This window comes from Nymphalis io, chromosome 28 (genome assembly GCF_905147045.1).
Source record: "Nymphalis io chromosome 28, ilAglIoxx1.1, whole genome shotgun sequence".
NCBI classification, from domain to species: Eukaryota; Metazoa; Arthropoda; class Insecta; order Lepidoptera; family Nymphalidae; genus Nymphalis; species Nymphalis io.
Window position 1 is genome coordinate 5585620 of NC_065915.1, and position 22520 is coordinate 5608139.

The following is a 22520-nucleotide window of genomic DNA, read 5'->3' on the forward strand; positions in this document are numbered from 1 at the left end:
CGAATTAATGATCTCTTCCAGAGCGATAATTGTATTTATACTAATATTATAAATACGTTAGTAACTGTTACGCTTTCACGTCTAAACCACTGAACAGATTTTGATGAAATTTGGTATGAAGCAAGCTTAATACCCAAGGAAGGAGATATACTACAATTTTAAAGCTAACGCCTGTCCCTCTAATACGCGGGGGAAGCTGCGGGCGAAAACAAGTGATAATAAAAAGCGTGGAGTTAGTATTCGATGCTTTTATACAGTAAGTTAAGTATGTCATTCATATATCTTTTTTCATTATGTTTTAGATTAATAAGCCCACGTTCGAACTGCTTTTTGTAAAATATAAAAATAATTTATTTATCCATTCCATGTATTCATTTAATTGTACATTAATAAAGCCTTGTAATTGTTCGTGGAAATGAGTAACTACTAAGATTATTGATGGGATAATTTACAATCTAAGCCAGTAACTTTAAATATAATCTAAAATGGCGATTCAGAATTGCTTGTAAGACGCTACTTGAGTTCAGTCCTTTTATATTTGATATTTTTTTACATGGGAAAATCATCATGAAATATTTACTTAGATAGGCGCAGACGTCATAGGTAATGACCGTGCGCCTGTATAAAGGCTTTTACAACGATCTAGCCACTAGACAATATCAGCTTATTTTAAACTAAAAATAAACCCCAATAAAATATAATTACACTACGAAACGACACCCAAAAATTTACTTGGACGTAATATTGCCAACTTGATCAAACAAATCATCACGCTAATTAACATTAAACCTTTCATTTGGTGTAGGCTTTTGGACAAATCCACCTACCACTTTGGGTAGATACCACCCACTCATTAGATATTCTTAAACTGGCACAAAGGGCATATCATCTTATTTCCTAAGGTTGGTGGCGCTTTGGCGATGTCAAGAGTGGTTAATATTTCTTACAGTGCCGATGTTTATAGGTGGTGACCAATCAACATCAGGTGGCCCATTTGCCAGTCTGCCTATCTTTATCTTAAACAACAATCGGAATCCACTGTTGTACATAGGCCTCTCTGTAGTGCACCAAATCTCCCGATTCTTGGTCTTCCGTATCCAATCGCGTCCCGCCACGTTCTTTAAGCTATCGATCCACCACAATAGAGTTTCTAATTTCGCTGATCCGAGAACTTATTGTAAATAATTTTTTTTAATTTATTTTATTAAGGGTTTTTTATCTTTATGCCATTGCTTCTTAAGCTATCTTATATATCAAATTATCTCATGAGTTTTTAAGCTAAAGTCATTGATAAAAAGACATTAGCCACTGCAGAAGAATAATAAATGTGATGTTACCTTCTTATAGGTTTCACAGCTATGACGTCATAATTTACAAGAGGTAAACACCTTTGATGTTTACATAGTAGGAAGTGTGCTTCTCTATGCCCTTACGTAAATGTTAAAATTGTGTTATATTTTAAAACAAAGTAATTGTAAGCTCCATACAAAAAAAATCATGCAGGGAAAACGTTCAGGAAATATAAATCCATATTAATTAAGAAAACAAAAATACGCCACCCAATTGAAACGGTAACATCCGCAAAATATAATAACATTTGACATAACGCCGTTTTTAATAGAGAAATCAATAAATAACACATAAAAACAGAGTCCTGACGCCTTTCTAAATTACCGGCATATTTTGTCATAATTAAGCCGCTCTGTGGCGCTTATTTTTTTCACTTTTTTTTAAATTAAGATGGATGCTTTCGGTTTGTGTAAAGTTTGGCTAAGCGTGAGTTGAAATATTTTCTGTATTCGTTTTATTTATCTATACAAACAAAAATGATGAAATCAAATTAATTTTGTTGATTGTCATGTTACAGTTTTTTTTTTATAGAATAGGACGAGCATATGGGCCACCTGATGGGAAGTGGTCACCAAATGCCCTTAGACATTGGCATTGTAAGAAACGTCAACCATTGCTTATACAGCCAATGCGCCACCAACCTTGGGAACTAAGATTTTATGTCCCTTGTGCCTGTAATTACACTGGCTCACTCACCCTTCAAACCGGAACACAACAATAACAAGTACTGCTGTTTTGCGGTAGAGTATCTGATGAGTGGGTGGTACCTACCCAGACGAGCTTGCACAAAGCTCTACCACCAGCAAATAATAAAAGTTATAAATAAAAAAAGTTTATAATTAAATGTAAAGCTAATAAATAATTGTATAAAGGACGAGGTATAATTGTTTAAATTTTTGTAAAAAAAATTTAAATATATAACTATATCTGGTATTTTTGAATATTATATATTTTTTTAATTTACATGCATTATTTTATTACAATTTAATGAAAAACAAAATTCTATATAAACAAGTAATAATAAACAATAAGCTTGTAAAATAATTATTTTTCGTAATTTAACACGGATCCCTAAAAATATCATATCCACAACGTTTCCGCATACTTTACTTTGGCACGCAAACTTCGAACTCATCAAATTGCTTCGGTATGCGCGGATGGATGCAATAATTTACACGTGTAGAGGCTGCACTATTTTGTTGTTTTTTTTTTGTTATTCATGCACGGCATGGCACCGTTTTGCCTACAACAGTTTTTTTTAATCATTTAAATTAATAGCTCCTAATTAGACGATATAAAAAACCAATTAACTTTATAAAAATGTTTATAATTTTTTCTTAGAAAAAATAGAATTTGATCTTTTTATGTTTTTTATTTGTTTTAAATTATCAAACCATAATTGTTGTAATATTTGATTAATTATAACTAATAAACATGTTGAAGTAAAATTATCGCTAGAATGCTAGCAGAATTTCGCCGTTGAATAGTAAACAAAAGGTGGCATTGAGCAAGCTCGTCTGAGTATTCACTTCAGGGATTAGACAGTTGCCAACGTTCATTCTGATGATTATAGTATCTTTCAGAATAACCTATACAAAACAAAGTAGACTGGAAAAAAACGTGTGCTTATTAATTGAGAAATAAATTGTTAAAAAATAGTTTTTCCCTCAATCGAAAAATACACTAGGCCTATTATGTTTCAAATTTGTTCTTAACAATCACACACAAACACGGCAGATAGTGCTTTGCGATAAGTCACTATAAAAACATTGAACAATTTAAAGAACATACTTAATTTCATATAATCTTATTGGTACCGTAACCGTAACAGCCTGTGAATGTCCCACTGCTGGGCTAAAGGCCTCCTCTCCTCTTTTTAAAGAGAAGGTTTGGAGCTTATTCCACCACGCTGCTCCAATGCGGGTTGGTAATAAGATTGGTAATAAGATTATATTAAATTATATTAAACGCTGTATGTAAACTCTAATTTTACCATTGCGAGGCCGGGGCGGCTTCTTAGTGCTATATAATTTTATAACAGACTTCAATCGTTACCAATCGTGGCGTCGTTATCATTGTGGAACACGCAATGCGAGTATATACTATTATCGCTATTATGTAATAGGAACTGTGATATAAAAGAATATTATAGAAATTATTCTTGCCAGTCCTTCCACTAATCTTTATATTCCATACGAGGTAAGTAACTCCATGAAAAGTAACAGCCTGTCAATGTCACACTACTGAAGAAAGCCTTTATTATGGTATAGGAGGCAAATGGGCTGGAGACTCACTCACATCTGCAAGACCAGAAGGCTGGCAGGTCCGTTGCCAAAAACACAGAAACACGTCAGACAGTTTCTTGGGAAAATAAATTATTATCATGAATACATTCCAAGAAGTGCAATAATACAAGAGCCGATGCATAATTTACTCACGAAAAATCAAAATTTCATTTGGTCTGACAAATGTCATGAAATATTTGAAAAAATAAAAAGAATACTGTTCTCTCAACCAGTTTTGGAAATTTATGATAAAGATTTACCAATTAAAATTTATACAGACGCTTCTATAGAGGAAATTGGAGCCATTTTGAAACAGACACTATCTAATGAGCAAGAAAAACAGGTCGCTTATTTTTCAAAAAACAAACTAAGCCCAAAAAAAGAAAAAAGCCATATATTTAGAGTGTTTGGCTATTAAAAAAGCAGTGCAATATTGGCAATAATGGCTAATAGTAAAATCATTTACAGTCATTTACAGTCATTCGGACCATAAGCCACTGGAAAACATGAATTTAAAATCAAGAACAGATGAAGATCTAGGTGACTTGATGTACTATCACAATATGATTTTAATATAATTTACGCTCCGGGTAAAGATAATATAGAAGCAGATTGCCTTAGCAGAAACCCTGTATTAGAATCAAATGAAAATAAAGATGAACTACTAAAGATTATAAGCTGAATTAATCTTGAGGAAATTTTAATGGATCACGATAAAAATGAAGAGATACAAAAGAATAAGAACATAATGATAAGGAAACAAAATAGATATTTTAAAAAAGTTATAAATAAAGAAAAAATAATTCTGTCTGAAGAATTCGACATTAAATACATAAGAAATATACATGAGAATATGTGCCATATTGGAATTCAACAGATGCAGAAAACAATTGGTCCACTATTCATTGCGAGAAACTTGACCAAAAATATCATAGAAATATGTAAAAACTGTGAGGTTTGTATTAAAAATAAATCAAGAGGACAGAAAAAAATTGGATCGATGTCACACCTGGGTACGGCTAAAAAACCATTTGAAATAGTCTCTTTAGATACAATAGGAGGCTTTGGAGGCTCAAGATCATCTATATTCATCTATTAGTAGATCTCTTTACTAGATACGCATTTATCCTAACATCGAAAATTCAGAGTGCGAGTGATTTTATTAAACTGGATACAAACATATCAGAAACTGGAAATATCGAGATGCTTCTCACCGACCAATATCTAGGTATAAAATCGAAAGAATTCAAGAAATTCTTAGAAAAAAAGCAGATACCTATAATATACACTGCAATAAATGCACTATTTTCGCATGGTGAGAATGAGAGACTAAACCAAACATTGACCAAAACCAACCATTGGTGAACAAAATGCGATGCAAAAGTAATAAAGATGGAAATAAGAAAGCCTGGACAAAAATATCATGAGTGTGTGGAAAAATATAACCAAACTATCCACTCGGTAACTAGTTTTGCCCCAAGTTATTTTTTGTATGGTACGAATGTTAATATTTAGCCAGAAGAATTGAAGAAAAAAAATACTGAAATTGACTGGATAAGAGATAGAACAAAAGCTTTAGAAAATACAATAAAATCACATAACTACAAAAAAATATTATTTGATAAGAATAGAAAATACTATGAACCTAATTGTGGGAAATAGTTTACGGGAAAATAATAGTAGTAATAAGCTAAACAGAAAAAAAATTAGATGAGCTGAAGATTGGACCTTATCGAATTATTGAAAAAGTTTCTATATATTTTATATATATAGAATCGGTACTGGACATAAAAAAAGAGTGAAATTTATTTCAGATTACAAAAATTATTCCAGCACACATAATAGAAGATTATGTTGAAGAGAATGAAGAAAGGATCATTGTCTTGAAAGAAAATTCCCCTGTAAATCTTTTTCTCCATGGGGGGTGGAGATGTAAAGAAATAATTGTATTTATATTTCTTTAACGTTGTATTGATAAGTTTTCATTGATACTGGCATTTATGTTTTGTGTAATAGTTTATATATGATAATAAAAAAAGAAGTTTGATATGGGATGCTACCTGTGTCAATACCTTCGCGGCCTCTCACCTGGCCCACACAACACGGAAGGTTGGGGCGGCTGCTGAGAGTGCAGCAGCGAGAAAACGGGAGAAGTATGCCCCCTTTTTAAAAAAATATTTATTTGTGCCACTAGCGGTTGAGACGTCGGGATGTTGGGGGTCGGATGCCCTCAGTTTAATAAGGGAAATTGGCTGTCGCCCTAGAGAGAGGGGATTTGACAGTCGCTCCGGGTCACACTTGGCACAAAGGTTGTCCATTGCCATACAACGCGGAAATGCGGCCTGCATTATGGGCAGCTTTGCGTCGGGTGGGAATCGGGAGGGACTATTTTAAAATTTGACTAAAATAATAAAAATTAATAATCTAAATTTAAATAAAATCCTATGTAATGATAAAAAAAAATTAGAAGTGACATTTAAAAAATGATTTGATATTTTAAAAAAATATTATCGAGTAAGAAAAGTAATAAAGAATTGTGAGGAAATCGGAATAATAAATTTTAAATGTCGTTTCGTTGGATACAAAGCAACCTCAAGTTTATTTATTTCTAATCCTTAAGATAATAAAGTAATATTAAAAATAATAATAAAAATTTAGCTTATATGTATATTATATTATTTAGTAACTATGCATTTAAATGTAAACTTAATTATTGTTAATTTTAAACCAAATTTTATTGGTGTGATCTGTATTTAATATTAATTACTTGGTAACAAACATATTTACTTGCCTATCGTGGGTGAAATGTATTAGATGCTTATAAAGAAATCATAACATATGTAAAAGTACATTTCATACAAATAAATGATTATGATTATTAATACTCAACCATGAATGGCTGCCCAACCTTGAATTATACAAATTAATACTTCGATGGCCACACGTGGCCACACTTAGTATTTCCATGTCACCAATTTTCGGCTATTTGATTGTCAATACAATAAAGGTTGCCACTTCCCATCTTAACAGTTACTTCTATACTTTGAAACCTTTAAATGAAAATAAAAATTATAAAGATTGATTTCTTAGATAAAGTTTCTTTTTGAATTATAAATTTTTGAATAATTCCATTTATTGTGATATCCTATTACTCCTTTACTGTGATAATAATGAAAGAAATATGCTCTCCTTTTTTAAAATAAATAGGCTTAAAGAATATTATTTTTTATCATGACAACACTACATTAACTGTATGTCAATATTGTCAACGTCAAACTGTCGGTTCAGTAATCAGTTGCCGAGGAAATAGTGTACGAAGTTGTATATTACTAAGATACTTCGATAAATAAACTATAAATCAACTTAATATAATTCAAAATTTAATTATACTTGTCGCAAACAACATGTCTACTGCATACTGTTACCTTTTATTATAGTGATAAAAAATCATTGAATCTAATAACAATGTTTTGCAACGCAACGAAATATGCAATTATTTTGATATTTGTTATTTTATAGTTTGTCACAATTCCTAAAAAGTGTTAGACGTGGAAGGGTTAACGATGTTTTGATAAAGCATAATTTATAAAGTGCACGATGCGAGTGAATTTACGTAAATTTATTATATTTAGTGGTTCCTTCTTATTACTATGGTTTGTCGTGTCGTATTCATCATCTTACGGTCCCATTTACAAGCCGAGGAGCAGCGTATCGGATATAGAGATGGAAATAGACAGATTACAGCACAAGATGCAAAATCAGCTCACAGATAGCTATAGCTTATTACAAAAAGTTAGACTGCATTTAAAAAAGTCTGAAGAAAGGAAAGATGGGAGCGTTAACTCTCAGCCAGCTTGGAATGAAATTAACACTAACCAGAGTGAGTTCTTTTTAATCTAAATTTGTTAATTGAAACATTGTTATATGTTATAATAACATATTTTCTAAATTATTATCACAAGTCAATAGGTCAATTCAATAAAAGTCATCTTCAGTCCACTTCCGCTTAAATCTGAGAAATAACAATTAATTTTTATCAAACAAAGCATAAAATATTCTATAAATTGACGACATGGGATGCATTGATGTACATTTCTCTGTCATTGTCGCAGGCTAATTATATGATTAATTTTATTGTGATTAATTATTTAGTAGTAAGTTATATTGTAATGCACTGCTAACCTATAAAATATATATTCCTTGACTGTAATGACAGTAGTTATGTTACTGCTGCAATTTAAAATTCACTAGGTGATAGGGCTTTGTGAAAGTTAATTTGGCTACCCAGACTATCCGACTAGACGACGAGCCGGTTGGCGTTGTTCGTGGATGCTTGCCTTACACGTTGAAGGTTGTGGGTTAGATTCCCACTCAGAACAAATATTTGTGAGCATGAACATGTCTGTTTGTCCTGAGTCTGGGTGTAATTATCTATATAAGTAGGTATTTACAAAAGAAAAATAGTATATGTAGTATATCAGTTGTCTGGTTTCCAAAGTACAAGCTCTGCACAAGCTTAATTTGGGATCAGATGGCCGTGTGTGAAAAATGTCCCAGGATATTATTATCGATTAGTAGTTTCTACATATAAATCTCTTTTTATAATTCTACTGTCAAGCAGCAATACTAGTATTATAGCATTCCGATTTGAAAGGTGAGTGGGCAGTGTAACTGTAAGAACATAGCATCTTAGTTCCGAAGTTTGGTGGCATATTGGCTATATAAGGAATAGCTTATTACAATGCTAATGTATATGGGCGTTGGTTCATTCACTTTGCTGTATACCCTCCTAATATAAAAAAATAATAATAATACAACACAGAACAAGTTGACAACATAACTATTGATTGTTTAACGTCCTTACCGTCATTCACCCACTACCAGTTAATACAGCTACAATATTGTATACAACTTCTTTCTTCTTTCGAATGTTGAACCATAATGATTGAAAGAGCAAATCAGTCTTTAACTAAACAGCCTTTAAGAAATATTTATACATTATTAAGGTCATCAACTCTTCTCTCCCTGCCTTGAATATCATGTCAAGACCAATTAAATAATATTTTTCAAGATTAGAATAACATATAATAGGATTATTCATCCCTATTTAAATAAGCTGAACATCTGAATCTTCATCTTTTATATCTTTCATTAAATCTTATAATGTTATTATACTGTTTTTGTATCAAACAAAACATTTAATTTTCAAATAGGATCAGTGGATCGAGTAGCATCTTAAAATATATCACTCAAACAAACTAACGCATATATTACCAATGTCGCACTTTAAAACAATTCAAGTTGAGAAGTTTGAAGAATATATTTCTAAGGTTTCACACTTAAAAGGCGTAACTTGTAAGGAAACCTAACAAATTAAAACCACACACGAAGGTAGTTTTGAAAATGTAACGTCTCGTCATACAAAAAAAAAAAGTGATTGTATATTATGTATTTGTAATACACTTAAAATGCTATTCGCAGCCATACACAGGCTCCTCTTTCCCAATGGACACTCTGGGCACGAGCCCAAGGCCTCGCCTTAGATAGGAACCCCCTAATCCCTGCCAGATCACTAAACGATAACCGATATTTATTAGCAAAAAATTTCAATAAGAATTCCACGGTCATAGAGACCTTATTATCCTAATCTGCTCAGGACCTCAATAAAGACGGCCTTGGCCACAGAGAAACATTGACAAAACATTTAGAAAAAAATATACTAAAGTTTGGCGGCGAAGGTGTACGCGCCAGGAATATATAAAATTATGTGTATTATAAATACAATAATGTATTGCCTATTCCAAAGACAAAAGGAGTTAAGACAACTAAGAAACTTTGACGTCGATATGACGCGAGATCGTGAATCTAATAACGTTTTAAATGTCTGCGAAGTTGTCCTCGGAACTTTGGAAGTAAAATTAAAGTGTTTATAAGTGGTTAAGTGAAATGTTGTTGTATTATAAATAAAGGTACATTAATCAAAAACTGCAAATCGCATGGAATGTGTATATTTAAGATTTATTATATTACTTATTCGATTGGAATAAAGTATAGGTGTAGCAGTAATTATATAACTACGTATTAACTACTTATACACATTTAATTTTACTTCCAGTTCCGATAACAATTACGCCGCAAAGAATTTTGTGGACTATCTAATATCTCGCGATGACTTACGGGGGCGGAGTAGTAACGTTTAATGCGTTGAATACGCACGGAGCAACTAATGTTGTTTTATATACCTATATTTATTTGATGCAGTTTCGTTCGATTTATACAATTTTTGACGTGAATCGAAAATCAATAAGCCATGGCGTAAGACCCTACTCGTATGCCGTGACGGTAAACGGCATGACGCTTTCTCATGGCATCATTAGGTCGTGCCCCCGTTTTTTGAGGTCTTCTCCGCCTCCGTTTTCTATTACATCGTGACGCGTATACTATATACATCGATACTACATATTAATATACTAACTAATTAAAAATATACTAACAAAAAAAATATATATTTTATTCTTATCGTCCCAGCTTCGCACGGGTAGATGAGAAGAAAATTTGTTTTTGGATACGATTTGCGTTAAATCCGTTCTAAGTGAGCGTCTACGTCGGAGGAGTACTGTGACAAATTTCAAGTCAATCGGGCGGATAGTTTAGGTGATCTCGTGATGAGTGGTATTCCGCTTATATATTATAGATAGATAGAACGAAATATTTTTCTTATTATAATTTCTTTATATATATAAAATAAATATAATGGAACTAAATGATTTTTTTATTTTACCTCATATTGATTTATTCGTTATCTTTAATTTGAAATTATTTCAGTAACCAACAGTTTCGATCTGCCAAGCTTTCCATGACAATTTAATGCACACGTGGCACATATTCTAGCGCGAAATGGCTATACGATAGAAAGTCGCAACACCAAATGCTAAGTGCCATTTTTGGTGACTGAACAAAGGGTAAATACAGACGCTTAAAACATTATAACTTCCCAAGGCATTGGCTCATTGTCGATTTATAAAACTACCTATTAGATGATATTTCACACTTGTTATTGGCATATGTTCGTAACCACAATTTGAGAAAAACACTTAAGTATGAACTAAATTTAAATTTTATGAATATTGGTGTTTTTAATTCTGTTCTTAGTAAACCTTCGAGTATTTCGGCAATTGAAGTATATGAATTTGTTAGCGATTCTCTCAAACTGAATTAGTCTTAGTTTTTGAGTCTTTTTTTATTTAATTTAGGCCGACATATTGGCTGCCTTATAAAGGCCCCTTAAAAATAACAGATTAAAAAAAAGAAAAAAAAGAACTACCAATTGAAATATATTCTTTTGCTTACATGGCAGAATGATTTTTTGTTTTCGGATAGGACACCGGATTTCGTGTTCTTTGCGTCCAGCCCTACCCCTGACTACGTCTAATTAAAGGTCGAATTGTTCTAAATAATTAAAGATTAATGTAAGATTTAAATGTAATATACGCATGTTTTCGTATGGTGATTCTCAGAAATGTGTTTGTATATTTTACGCGGAATTTGTAAACATTTAACCAACGGATATTATCGTAATTGCAAGCTGTTGATGTTTCCACGTCGTAGAACATTTTTTGTTAAGTAGATACTTACTTTATATATTATTGTTTGTCTGCAGGCTATTTCATATTTAAATGAAAATATATATATTTATAAAGTATTTCATAGCCTATTTTCATCGAACAAGTAAAAATAGACAGTAAGAAAACAAACTTTGATAATAGCCCTATGATCAATCAAATACAATACGCTTATTCTTTTTTTTATATTTATAAAATAGGAAAGCGGGCGGGCAAATTGATCACCAGATGGTAAGTGGTCACCACTGCCCATAGACATTGGTACTGTAAGGAATATTAACCGTTCCTTATATCGCCAATGCACCACCAACCTTGGAAACTAAGAATCTCTGAACTGACCCTTCAAACTATAATAAATATTGCTGTTTGGCGGTAGAATATATGACGAGTGGGTGTTACCTACCCACCAAGTAAAGTTTTTACTTTTATAAATTATATGAAAATTACAAATAACTCCATATAGTTGTGAATTGTGGCTTAGAAATATTTATCTGTTCAATGATATCAGATAGCTAGATAAACCGCAGAAATCAACGGAAATAATAGGGTTGTGTGTGTGATGTACATGTACGTTGCTAGTGTACGTGTATTATTTAGGTTTTTGATACGGGAAATGGTTTTGTGGCTATAGAACCCTTATTTTGTTGTTCATCCTTGTTCTCGCTGTATCAAAAATGAAAACATAGTCTCATTACTAAAACAAATAAACATTTCTTAGTATTGTAATAATATATAGCAACGAAATATACAGCTTACGCGCCATGCGCACCCGAGGGAGTAGGAAGCGAGGGCAGGGTATCACGGCTTAGGGGGCGTCATTATATTATATATACATAACCGTTATTATATACATGTTATTATATGACTGCCTCGTTGATCTAGTGGCTTGATATAAGGCCGCAGACCAGGAGGGTCCTCTGTTCGATTCCCAGGTCGGGCCAATAGAAAGTTACTGGGGTTTTCTATCAGAAAATTCTCAGTAGCAGCCCGGAGTTGTTGAAAATATGTACACTCCCGTGCCTCGGAAAGCACGTAAAGCCGTTGGTCCTGCGCCTGAACTCTCCGGTCATCTCGGATTGTCATCCCATTGGATTATGAGAGCTAGGGAATAGAGAGTGCACCTGTGTTTGCGCACACACTTGTGCACTATAATATCTCCTGCGCAGTTGGATAATCTCTCTTGAAATTAGACGCCGTGGCCGAAATCGGTCTGGAGGACATTATGATAAATACCGCCGTTTGCCGTTTTTCGATTTGGTTTTTCCCCCAAGTCGCGCTAACAGATTCAAATCAAAAAGCTTTTAAAATATATTACGTTAACTTATCCAACAGTTATATAAACATAAAGTTCGATGACTGCTCATATATTTACCCTTTCTGTTATATATAGCATGTGAATGTTACCGTTCTAGTTACTAAAATGAAAAATAAAATTGTAAATAAAACGATGCTAAATGATAAATAACTCAGGTTGTTTTTTTTTTAAGTCGTAAGTTTTGAATTACTACGATATTTGGGGAATGTATGTCGTGAGGTCCTTGCTGTAACTCAGTTATTTTTTTTATTTTTTATAGAATAGGAAGGCGGACGAGCATATGGGCCACCTGATGGTAAGTGGTCACTAACGCCCATAGACATTGCCATTGAAAAAAATGTTAACCATCGCTTACATTACCAATGCGCCACCAACCTTGGGAACTAATAAGTTATGTCCCTTGTGAATGTAATTACACTGGCTCACCCTTCAAACCGGAACACAACAATACCAAATACTGCTGTTTTGCGGTACAATATCTGATGACTGGGTGGTACCTACCCAGACGAGCTAGCACAAAGCTCTACCACCAGTATTCTCAAGATTGGTCGTACATTGGTGATGTAAGGAATGGTTAATATTGCTTACTTCGCCAAGGTCTTTGAGGGCTGGCGATCACTTACCATCAGATGGCCCATTTGCACGTCCGCCTACCTATAACATCAAGAAAAACAAAACCAAACGAAAAATATATCATCAAAATCGATTCATAAATGAAATAGTTACGCCCGAACATACAATAATTATATATATAAACATATGTAAGGAAATCGTATTTATAAGAAAAATATTGTAATTATTATAGACAATGTCGCATATCACCTTTTGACATTTCACAATCGTATATAACGATGAGATTTTGTTCTTAAATAATAGCTCTGTAAACGTAGGTATGTAAGTATTTATATGCGGGCTCGGTCTCCGCATATTAATGTTACATAGCTAAAATATTTGCATAACACAAAATATTTAATATTATATATTCATAAATTACATGTTTGTATGGAAAGTTTCTGAATCATGCTAACGTTTGATTCAACCCGATATATATAGGATCTCGTTTTTGAGTGTAGAGCTTAGACTGCCTCATTGGTCTAGTGCTAGATATAAGGCTGCAGATCCCGAGGTCCTGGGTTCGCAATCCATGTTGCGCCAGTAAAATGTTATTTTTTTTTTTTTGTCGAAACAATCTCAGTAGCAGTCCGGAAGTATGGCAGTTTGTAAACACCCGTTACTTACTCCTTTTTTAAATATCGAGTCACGCATCAGCTGCTCCCTGTATTTTACAAATATCCATGGGCGACGGTTACCTCTTACCTTCGGGTAGACCGTGCTTGTTTGCGTCCTTTGTTTATAAAAATAATTCCGATACATTAACCTTAACAATGAGATACATATATTCCAATCGGGGTAGGAGTAAAGGTAAACAAATTCTTGATTTACAAATTGCATGTGATTTTCTGATTGTTCTGCTGTATTACCTTTACTAGTGCCCTATTCCACTTAACTAGTTATAACCAAATTAATTTAACTTTCTAAGTTCCGATTACAACTTCGCGGACATTGAAAATGCCATTTTTTCGCGAATCCTTAGTGAACATCATATATTATTCAAGATATCGACCAATGATAACGCGTCAATTGATATCGGTGACCAATAATATCGGTGTCGAAGTTGCTTATTTGGTTATACTCCTCTTGTAGTTGGAATAGGCTATATGTATATACATTGGCTCACCAGTCTAAATGTTCATAATGCGCTAATGCATCGTACAACACGCTCCGATATTTTTCAAAGCGTCTATTTCGTAACAACCTGTGATTGTCCCACTGCTGGGCTTAAGGCCTCCTCTCCTCTTTTTGAGGAGAAGGTTTGGAGCTTATTCTACCACGCTGCTCCAATGCGGGTTGGTGGAATACACATGTGGCAGAATTTTAGTGAAATTAGACACATGCAGGTTTCCTCACGATGTTTTCCTTCACCGTAAAGCACGAGATGAATTATAATCACAAATTAAGCACATGAAAATTCAGTGGTGCTTGCCCGGGTTTGAACCCGCGATCATCGGTCAAGATTAACGCGTTCTTACCACTGGGCCACCTCCGCTTTCTATTTAAATATATAAAAGGTTTTTTTTTTAAAAACGCTGTCTCGGAGTGCTAATTTTAAAAAGGCAATATATATATTTATCAAATAAATAAAACATATAAACATATATTAATATAAAGTCTATGTCCGTCTTGAAGCTACAAAATAAAATAATACAAAAATTCCATATAAATCGAATTAGTTTTTTTAAAAGTTTTAAGCGAATGTATAAAAGAAACAATTCAAATAGATAACCTCACTTTCCCATTTATATTATAATACTAATTAGGATAAACAAATATTACGCTATGTTATATTAATATAGATAAGTTTAAATATAATATTATTTCTATGAAATTATTTTTATCTGTGGTTTAGTTCGTCCACTAATACGTTTAACATATGGCTTTCGTCACGTTCAATAACAGCGATAACAAGGGATGTTGAAACTATCAATAATCGTGAATATATCAATCAATATAAAATATATAGCAAAACTTTTATTATTGCGTTCCGATTTGAAAGGTAATTGAACGAGTGTAACTACAGGCACAAGGGACATCTTATTTCTTAAGGTGGTGGCGCGTTAGCGATGTAAGAAATGATTAATATTTCTTACTGTATCAATGTCTATGGGCTTTCCACATACTCTTAGGTGGTATACTTACCGGTCCATCTACCTATGTATATCCGGAGTGTCACTGGGCACTTCAGAGCGAACAAAGCGATACCGAAAAATAATTTTTAAAAGTTATGTCCAGTTTTTTGACGTAAAACATCAATTGGCGCGCCTTAGGAAAATCGATCGTGACGGCAAACAGCGTGACGCTCTCTTTGGCTATCGTGCCCCCCTTTGCAGTCGCTGTCTACTCCCTTGCGTGTGCGTGGCGCAGATACAATAAACTTTGTTGCTATGTATTATAATAAAAAATAATATTAAAGAAAAGTTTATATTATCCAGTTATCATTCCTATTATATATTATCTGTTAAAACGTTTTTTTTAAATGGCCGCGTGTAATGAGTATTGAACTACGAAATCTTCATCTTATCGGACTATCAATCTTCAGTGATAATATTTATTTTGCTATATATCGTTCACTCAATAAGCCGATGTAGATATTATAATTATTCACTGGAAACAGATAAAATATGATCGTATAAGTACTAACTTATACGATCATATTTTATCTGTCTATAGTATCTAATCTCTAGTGAGTATCTAATCTCTATTATGATGATGTTCTCCTTACCGATTTCACCATAGGCAAATAATTTTAAGAAAGATTATCCAATTTTGCAGGACATAAGGTGCACGAGTTTGTGTGCATAAACAGGTGCACTCTATATTCTCTAATTCTCATAATCCGATGGGACGACAATCCGTCATGAGAAGGAGTTCACATCCAGGACCAAAGTCTTTACGTGATTCCTGAGGCTCGGGAGTGTACGCACTACCAAGTTAGACTCCGCTAGTACTAAGGAATTATAATAATAATAATAATAATAATATCCGGGGACATTTTTCACACACGGCCATCTGATCCCAAATTAAGCTTGTACAAAGCTTGTGCTATGGTAACCAGACAACTGATATACTATATATACTACTTTTTTTTGTAAATACATACTTATATAGATAATTACACCCAGACTCAGGACAAACAGACATGTTCATGCACACAAATGTCCGTCCTGGATGGGAATCGAACCCACAACCTTCGGCGTGAAAGTCAAGTGTTCTACCAACCACGCCAACCGAGTCAAAAAATTTCGACAGATAAACCCAAATACTTTTATTGGTTTACAGTAAATGTTAACAATAGTAACAAAACAACGTAAAAATACATAGCTGTTAATATAAGGGAAGTTTATTATTAATTTAATGGATTCATTACAGATTACAAAAATCCAGTGTTGCCAATATTAGTGATCGCCTGCGACCGAGTCACCGTGAAGAGGTGTTTGGACAATTTAGTCAAATTTAGACCAAATAAAGAAACATTCCCTATTATAGTTAGTCAGGTGAGTCATGTCAAACAGGATGCTCCAGATAACGTTATGCCAGATCCAAAGGGGCGTATCTCTCGACCCTCCTGCTCACGTCGAACGTGTGAAAGTTTAGCGTGTAGTAAAAATATTTATTCGTTTTCATATTTTTACATATTTGGTAGAACATACTTGCCCGCATCCATTAGCGGTGATTTTTTTTAGAAATGATAAATTTTATTTACTGATATAATGTATGCGTGCTCGACTCATTTTTGTAAAAAAAATTGAAAACATCATATATTGTCCTTTCCAAGGTCTGTTATAAGATATTTGCTATTTCAAGGCCGCATGACGTCACTGACGTCTATAAGTACCGTTAGCAACGTAATAAAAGTGATTTATTTTTACATTATATTATACTTTATGATTCATTTTGATTAATATTAGTTTTAAAGATTTACTCTAATCAGCCATATTTTGTAAATTATATAAAATGAGAGTTGAGAGTTAATTGTGTACTGTTTGAAAAATAAAAGAGAATAGCAAGATGATGGTGAGTGGATGGTACCAATCCAACTGAGGTTGGCTTAGGCGCGAGCCTTACTACCAAATAAAAATTCTATCTATGTATAATCTATATATAATTGTCGTTGTTGTTTATAATAAAGTTCAAACATTGCACGCTTCTACCGGTAACTGTTTACCGCTCAAAATGACATAATTATCCTAATTTTCTTCGTTCATTCATTGAACGAATGAATTGCCTTAATGAGTGCACGTAGTTCGGTCATGTTTTACGCTCTAATTATTCTTATTGTGTCGTTTTTTTTTTTTTGTTAGCTATCATGGTTTAGGGTATTTGCAATTGCAATGACGCATAGCTATGTGAGGTGTTTTTATGCGTAATGAGCGTTTTCGTTATTAAAATCTAATAGATATATAAATTGCAATAGATTATATTACTTGTGGTAGGGCTTTGTGCAAGCTCGTCTGGGTAGGTACCACCCACTCATCAGATATTCTACCGCAAAACAGCAGTACTTGGTATTTTTGTGTTCCGGTTTGAAGGGTGAATGAGCCAGTGTAATTACAGGCACAAGGGACATAAAATCTTAGTTCCCAAGGTTGGTGGCGCATTGGATATGTAAGCGATGGTTGACATTTCTTACAATGCCAATGTCTAAGAGCGTTGGTGACCACTTACCATCAGGTGGCCCATATGCTCGTCCGCCTTCCTATTCTATAAAAAAAAAAAAAGATTAAATTAAACTCGTGGAATAAGGCTATGAAAACGTCACACTACTTTGGGCTTTATAGCTGTAGGGCTTTGTGCAAGCCCAAGTCGCTACTATTTACTACTCACTCATCGCATTTTCTACCAGCAAACAGCAATACTTAACATTATTGTGTTCCTTTTCGAAAAGTGAGTGAGATGTAACTACAGGCACCAAGCGACAATGCATCTTAGTTTCCAAGGTTGGTGGCGTATGGACGATTTAAGGGACTTTTAATAATTCTTAGTGTCAATGTTTATCGTGACTCATAACAGTCCACTTACATATATGGAATTTCAAAAAATCCAAACAAATAGGAATATTCTATGAAAGTCAGAATTACTAGATCATTTCGAAGAGTTACAAATTTTCAAATATTTCACAGGACTGCGGGCACAATGAAACTTACCACGTTATCAAATCATATACGGACAGTGACCCCAGCATCACGGTGGTGAGACAACCGAATCTATCGGAGATACCGTTGCCGCGGGCGAAAGTGAAATTCAAAGGTTATTACAAAATAGCAAGGCACTACCGGTTCGCTTTGAACCATGTTTTTGTTAGTATGGAACACGAGGCTGTGATTATTGTTGAAGGTAAGTTTATATATTTTTTTTTTTTATTAAGAGGATCATCCTCGTATTGAGCCAATTGTCAAACTGGTCTGATTTGACAAATCATTACCAAGTTTGTCTCTTGTTGTGACGGATAAACAACGATCGCGTTTTCAACACGTTTTTGTTTTCAATATATATCAATCAGGCATGTTCTGTAGGGCTATTCTGTAAGAAAAAACTGGAAAATCACAGCAGAAAACGGTCGAGAAATGCCAGTGATATGCGACATTGACCATAATAATCATAAAATTTCAATATTACACGCACCAAAATAAGTCTGTTGTCAATAGTTAACGGGTGTGTAATGAAGTGAGTTCTTAGAGAATTGCACTGCTGTTCTGCGGTTAGTTTCGAGTTTTGTTTTACGGTTCTGTACAGAACAGCTGGATGTAAATGAAAGAAAATTAATTAAATAAACAATATTTTTCCGCAGATGACCTTGATATTTCTCCAGATTTTTTCGAGTATTTTCTTGGAACGTATCCTCTACTTTTTAAGGATCCCAGTATATGGTAAGGAGTATAAATCATAGTATTTAAAAGATTTTTTTATGTTATAGGCAGACGGACGAGCAAATGGGTCACCTGACGGTAAGTGGTCACCATCGCCCATGGACATTGACGAGGCATTCCTTACCTCGCCAATGCGCCACCAACCTTGGGAACTGAGATGCCTGTAGTAACATTGGCTCACTCACCCTTCAAACCGGAACGCACAATACTTAGTATTGCTGCTTTGCGGTAGAATATCTGATAAGTGGGTGGTACCCACTCAGTCGGGCCTGCACAAAGCCCTACCACCAGGTGAAGATTAGATATTTATTATTAAAAAAAAAAATTGAGTAACTACTGAGTTTCTTGCCGGGTCTTTATGACAAAAAAAGTTTTCTGTCAAGATATTCTCAGTTGCCTCGGATAATAAGTAAAGCCGTTTGTGCTGTTTCTCAACTATGTATGGAATCAGCTGGTTATTTATATATTTTTTACTGAATAAATTGCCTTGTTTATTAGTTTTTGCTCTTAGGGCTTAGTGTATGGTTATCTAAAAAAATAAAGATTTGACTTTTTTTCCAGGTGCATATCTGCATGGAATGACAATGGGAAAAAGGAACACATCGACCTGTCGAGGCCTGAACTCTTGCATAGGACGGACTTCTTCCCAGGCTTGGGCTGGCTGCTTAGGAAGGATACCTGGCTCCAATTGGAACCAAAATGGCCACAAGCGTGAGTACATATTTATATTCTTTAAATTAAAAAAAAAATCGAGTGACCTTTAGTGTCTTTGTTCCATTTGAATTTATCTTATATTGATTAATTTATTCCCGTATTGTATTGAATCTAAACTAATTACAGGCACTTTAGAATCATTATACAAGATTGTACGTAATTTTTATCACCGATTGGGAATGTAGATTCTACCGAGAACAACGAGCTATTTTATTCTAACAACCATTTGTAAATGGAAACATTGTTTTTTTTCCATCGATTTCTAGATTTTTCGACGACTGGCTTCGCGATCCTGAGAACACAGACGGTCGAGCGTGTATAAGACCTGAGATATCAAGAACGTATAGTTTTGGGAAGGTAAGTGATTATTGCCTTTGCTTTGCTTACACGGCTAAACCATTGAACCGATTTTGATGAAATTTGGTATGAGCCGACCCGTTATGAACAAAGCTTGAATCTCGAGGAAGTACATAGGCTTTCTTAATAACACCAGCTCCTCCCCCTTAACACGTAGGCGAAGCTGCGGACAAACGAGTATTGAATAAATAATAAATAAATCGGTGGTCTTTCAGATTGGCGTTAGCAAGGGTCTGTTCTTCGATATGCACTTGCGGTACATGCAGCTAAACATGGAATTCGTCGAATTCACTAAATTAAACCTCACGTATTTAGTTAAGGTATGTATACAGTAACAGCCTGTTAATGTCCCACTGCTGGGCTAAGGCCTCCCCTCCCTTTTGAGGAGAAGGTTTGGAGCTTATTCCACCATGCTGCTCCAATGCGCGTTGGTAGAATACACATGTGGCATAATTTCAATGAAATTGGACACATGCAGGTTTCCTCACAATGTTTTCCTTCACCGTCAAGCACGAGATGAATTATAATCACAAATTAAGCACATGAAAATTCAGTGATGCTTGCCCAGGTTTGAACCCACGATCGTCGGTTAAAATTCACGCTTTCTAACCACTAGGCCATCTCGGCTTTATCGTACCTGAATCGACTTTATTGAATCTAACTATACATACCTTCGTATGTATAGTTAGGTTCAATATCGCCCGCGTTCTTTTCTGATCCACCTCTTTCGTTCACAGCATGATATCATAATCTGATATTTATCAATAAATAGACTATCTAACGCAGAAATAATATGGTTATTGCATGAAGTGTGGAGTTATATATTAACTTGGTTGTGGAACCTTTTGCAAGCCCGTCTGGATAGGTACTCATCCACTCATCAGATATTCTACCGCTAAAAAGTATTGTTGCGTTCCGGTTTGATGTGCGAGTGAGACAGTGTAACTACAGGCACAAGGGACATAACATCTTAATTTCCAAGGTTGGTGGAGCATTCGCAATGGTTAATATTTCTAGAGAATGTCTATGGACAGTGGTGATCACTTACCATCAAGTGGCCCATTTGCTCTTACCAATTTCATAAATAAACATAGAGTATAAATGTGCAAGCTTTAAAGCAAAGAAAATATATATTCTATTTAAGTATCACCATAAATCACAAATTATGGTCACCTACGGGAACAGTCTGCAAAACAGTAACTCATATTGCGGTCATAGAATCTTTTTCCGTTAACAAAGCATAGATAAATATTATCTCTGAAGTGATCGGGAAGGCAATTTTTTTTTTTATTTCAAATATAAATTATGTTTTTATAATTGCAGGACACATACGATGAAAACCTAACATCGTTTGTGTACAGCTTGCCAGAGGTATCCGCTGAGGATGTTATGACAAGCACGGGAACTGAACCCGCTGTCCGCGTGTCGTACTCAACAGCGAGGACTTACCAACGTGCGGCTAAGAAGCTGGGTCTTATGGATGATTTTAGGGTGAGTTTAGTTTCTTTTAATAATATTATTCATCCGCGGAATATGTCATTTTTTTTAATATTTTTTATTAATCTAAATTTTTGCGGAATTTTCACAACTAACCATGACACAAAATATCTATACATAAGGTAAATTAAATTGTAACTTATAATGATAATATTCCTAGTATCTCTATGGGATGGGATGGTTCTTGTATCTAGCATGGGACGGCAATACGACACCACCGAAAAGTGTTTAGGCTCATATCCAACGACTTTACTTGCTTTCCGAGGCAGGGGAGAGTACAGACTTCAAAACTCCGGGCTGCTACTGAGATTTTTCGACAGAGAAACCCAACAACATTTGTTTAAACCCAGGACCTTAGGCCTTATATATATATATCAAGCCACTAGACCAATGAGGCAGTGAATCGATCACCCAATCGTCTTGGATGTGAACGGCCTCCCTGACGTCATTGTCGCCTGATCTTAATCTACATTTACTTTCAGAGCGGTATCCCAAGAGCAGCGTATCGCGGTATAGTGACATGTTTTATAAGAAATCGCCGAGTCTACCTCGCCCCTAGTTACGAGTGGACCAAATACGACCCGACTTGGGGTTAATAAACGTTATATAAAACCTTTTTGCTATGTATTTTTTAATCCTGTTATAAAAGTATTAAAAACAAAACCAATCTATGTTTTTTTTTATTTGTCGTTTATTTTCTTAATTTAATATTATATTGAAATAAATATGTATCGATGAATGGAATAATAATAAATAGCTAAATAGTCATTACATTTATAGTCTATTTCAATAATAGGAGGAGTAAAGATAAATAAACTTTGACATAAGAGAATTGAGATTTTGTATCTGTGGTCGTTACAAAAATAGCGTTTCGAATGTCAGTGTAGTTGTTGAA

At 34.2% G+C, this 22520-nt stretch overlaps 2 protein-coding genes across 2 annotated transcripts in view; both read left to right on the forward strand.

The window, feature by feature from the left end:
• LOC126779219 (chorion class B protein PC10-like) overlaps window positions 1-22520 on the forward strand; it is a 102877-nt gene that overhangs the window by 62201 nt on the left and 18156 nt on the right. The window lies entirely within an intron of this gene.
• On the forward strand, window positions 6936-22296 carry LOC126779195 (alpha-1,3-mannosyl-glycoprotein 2-beta-N-acetylglucosaminyltransferase). The gene is made up of 9 exons (XM_050503107.1): window positions 6936-7515; window positions 16560-16684; window positions 18311-18524; window positions 18979-19057; window positions 19619-19768; window positions 20038-20128; window positions 20344-20448; window positions 21452-21619; window positions 22108-22296. Exons 1-9 carry the CDS (start codon window positions 7233-7235, stop codon window positions 22219-22221), a joined length of 1329 nt encoding a protein of 442 aa, XP_050359064.1. The 5' UTR covers window positions 6936-7232; the 3' UTR covers window positions 22222-22296.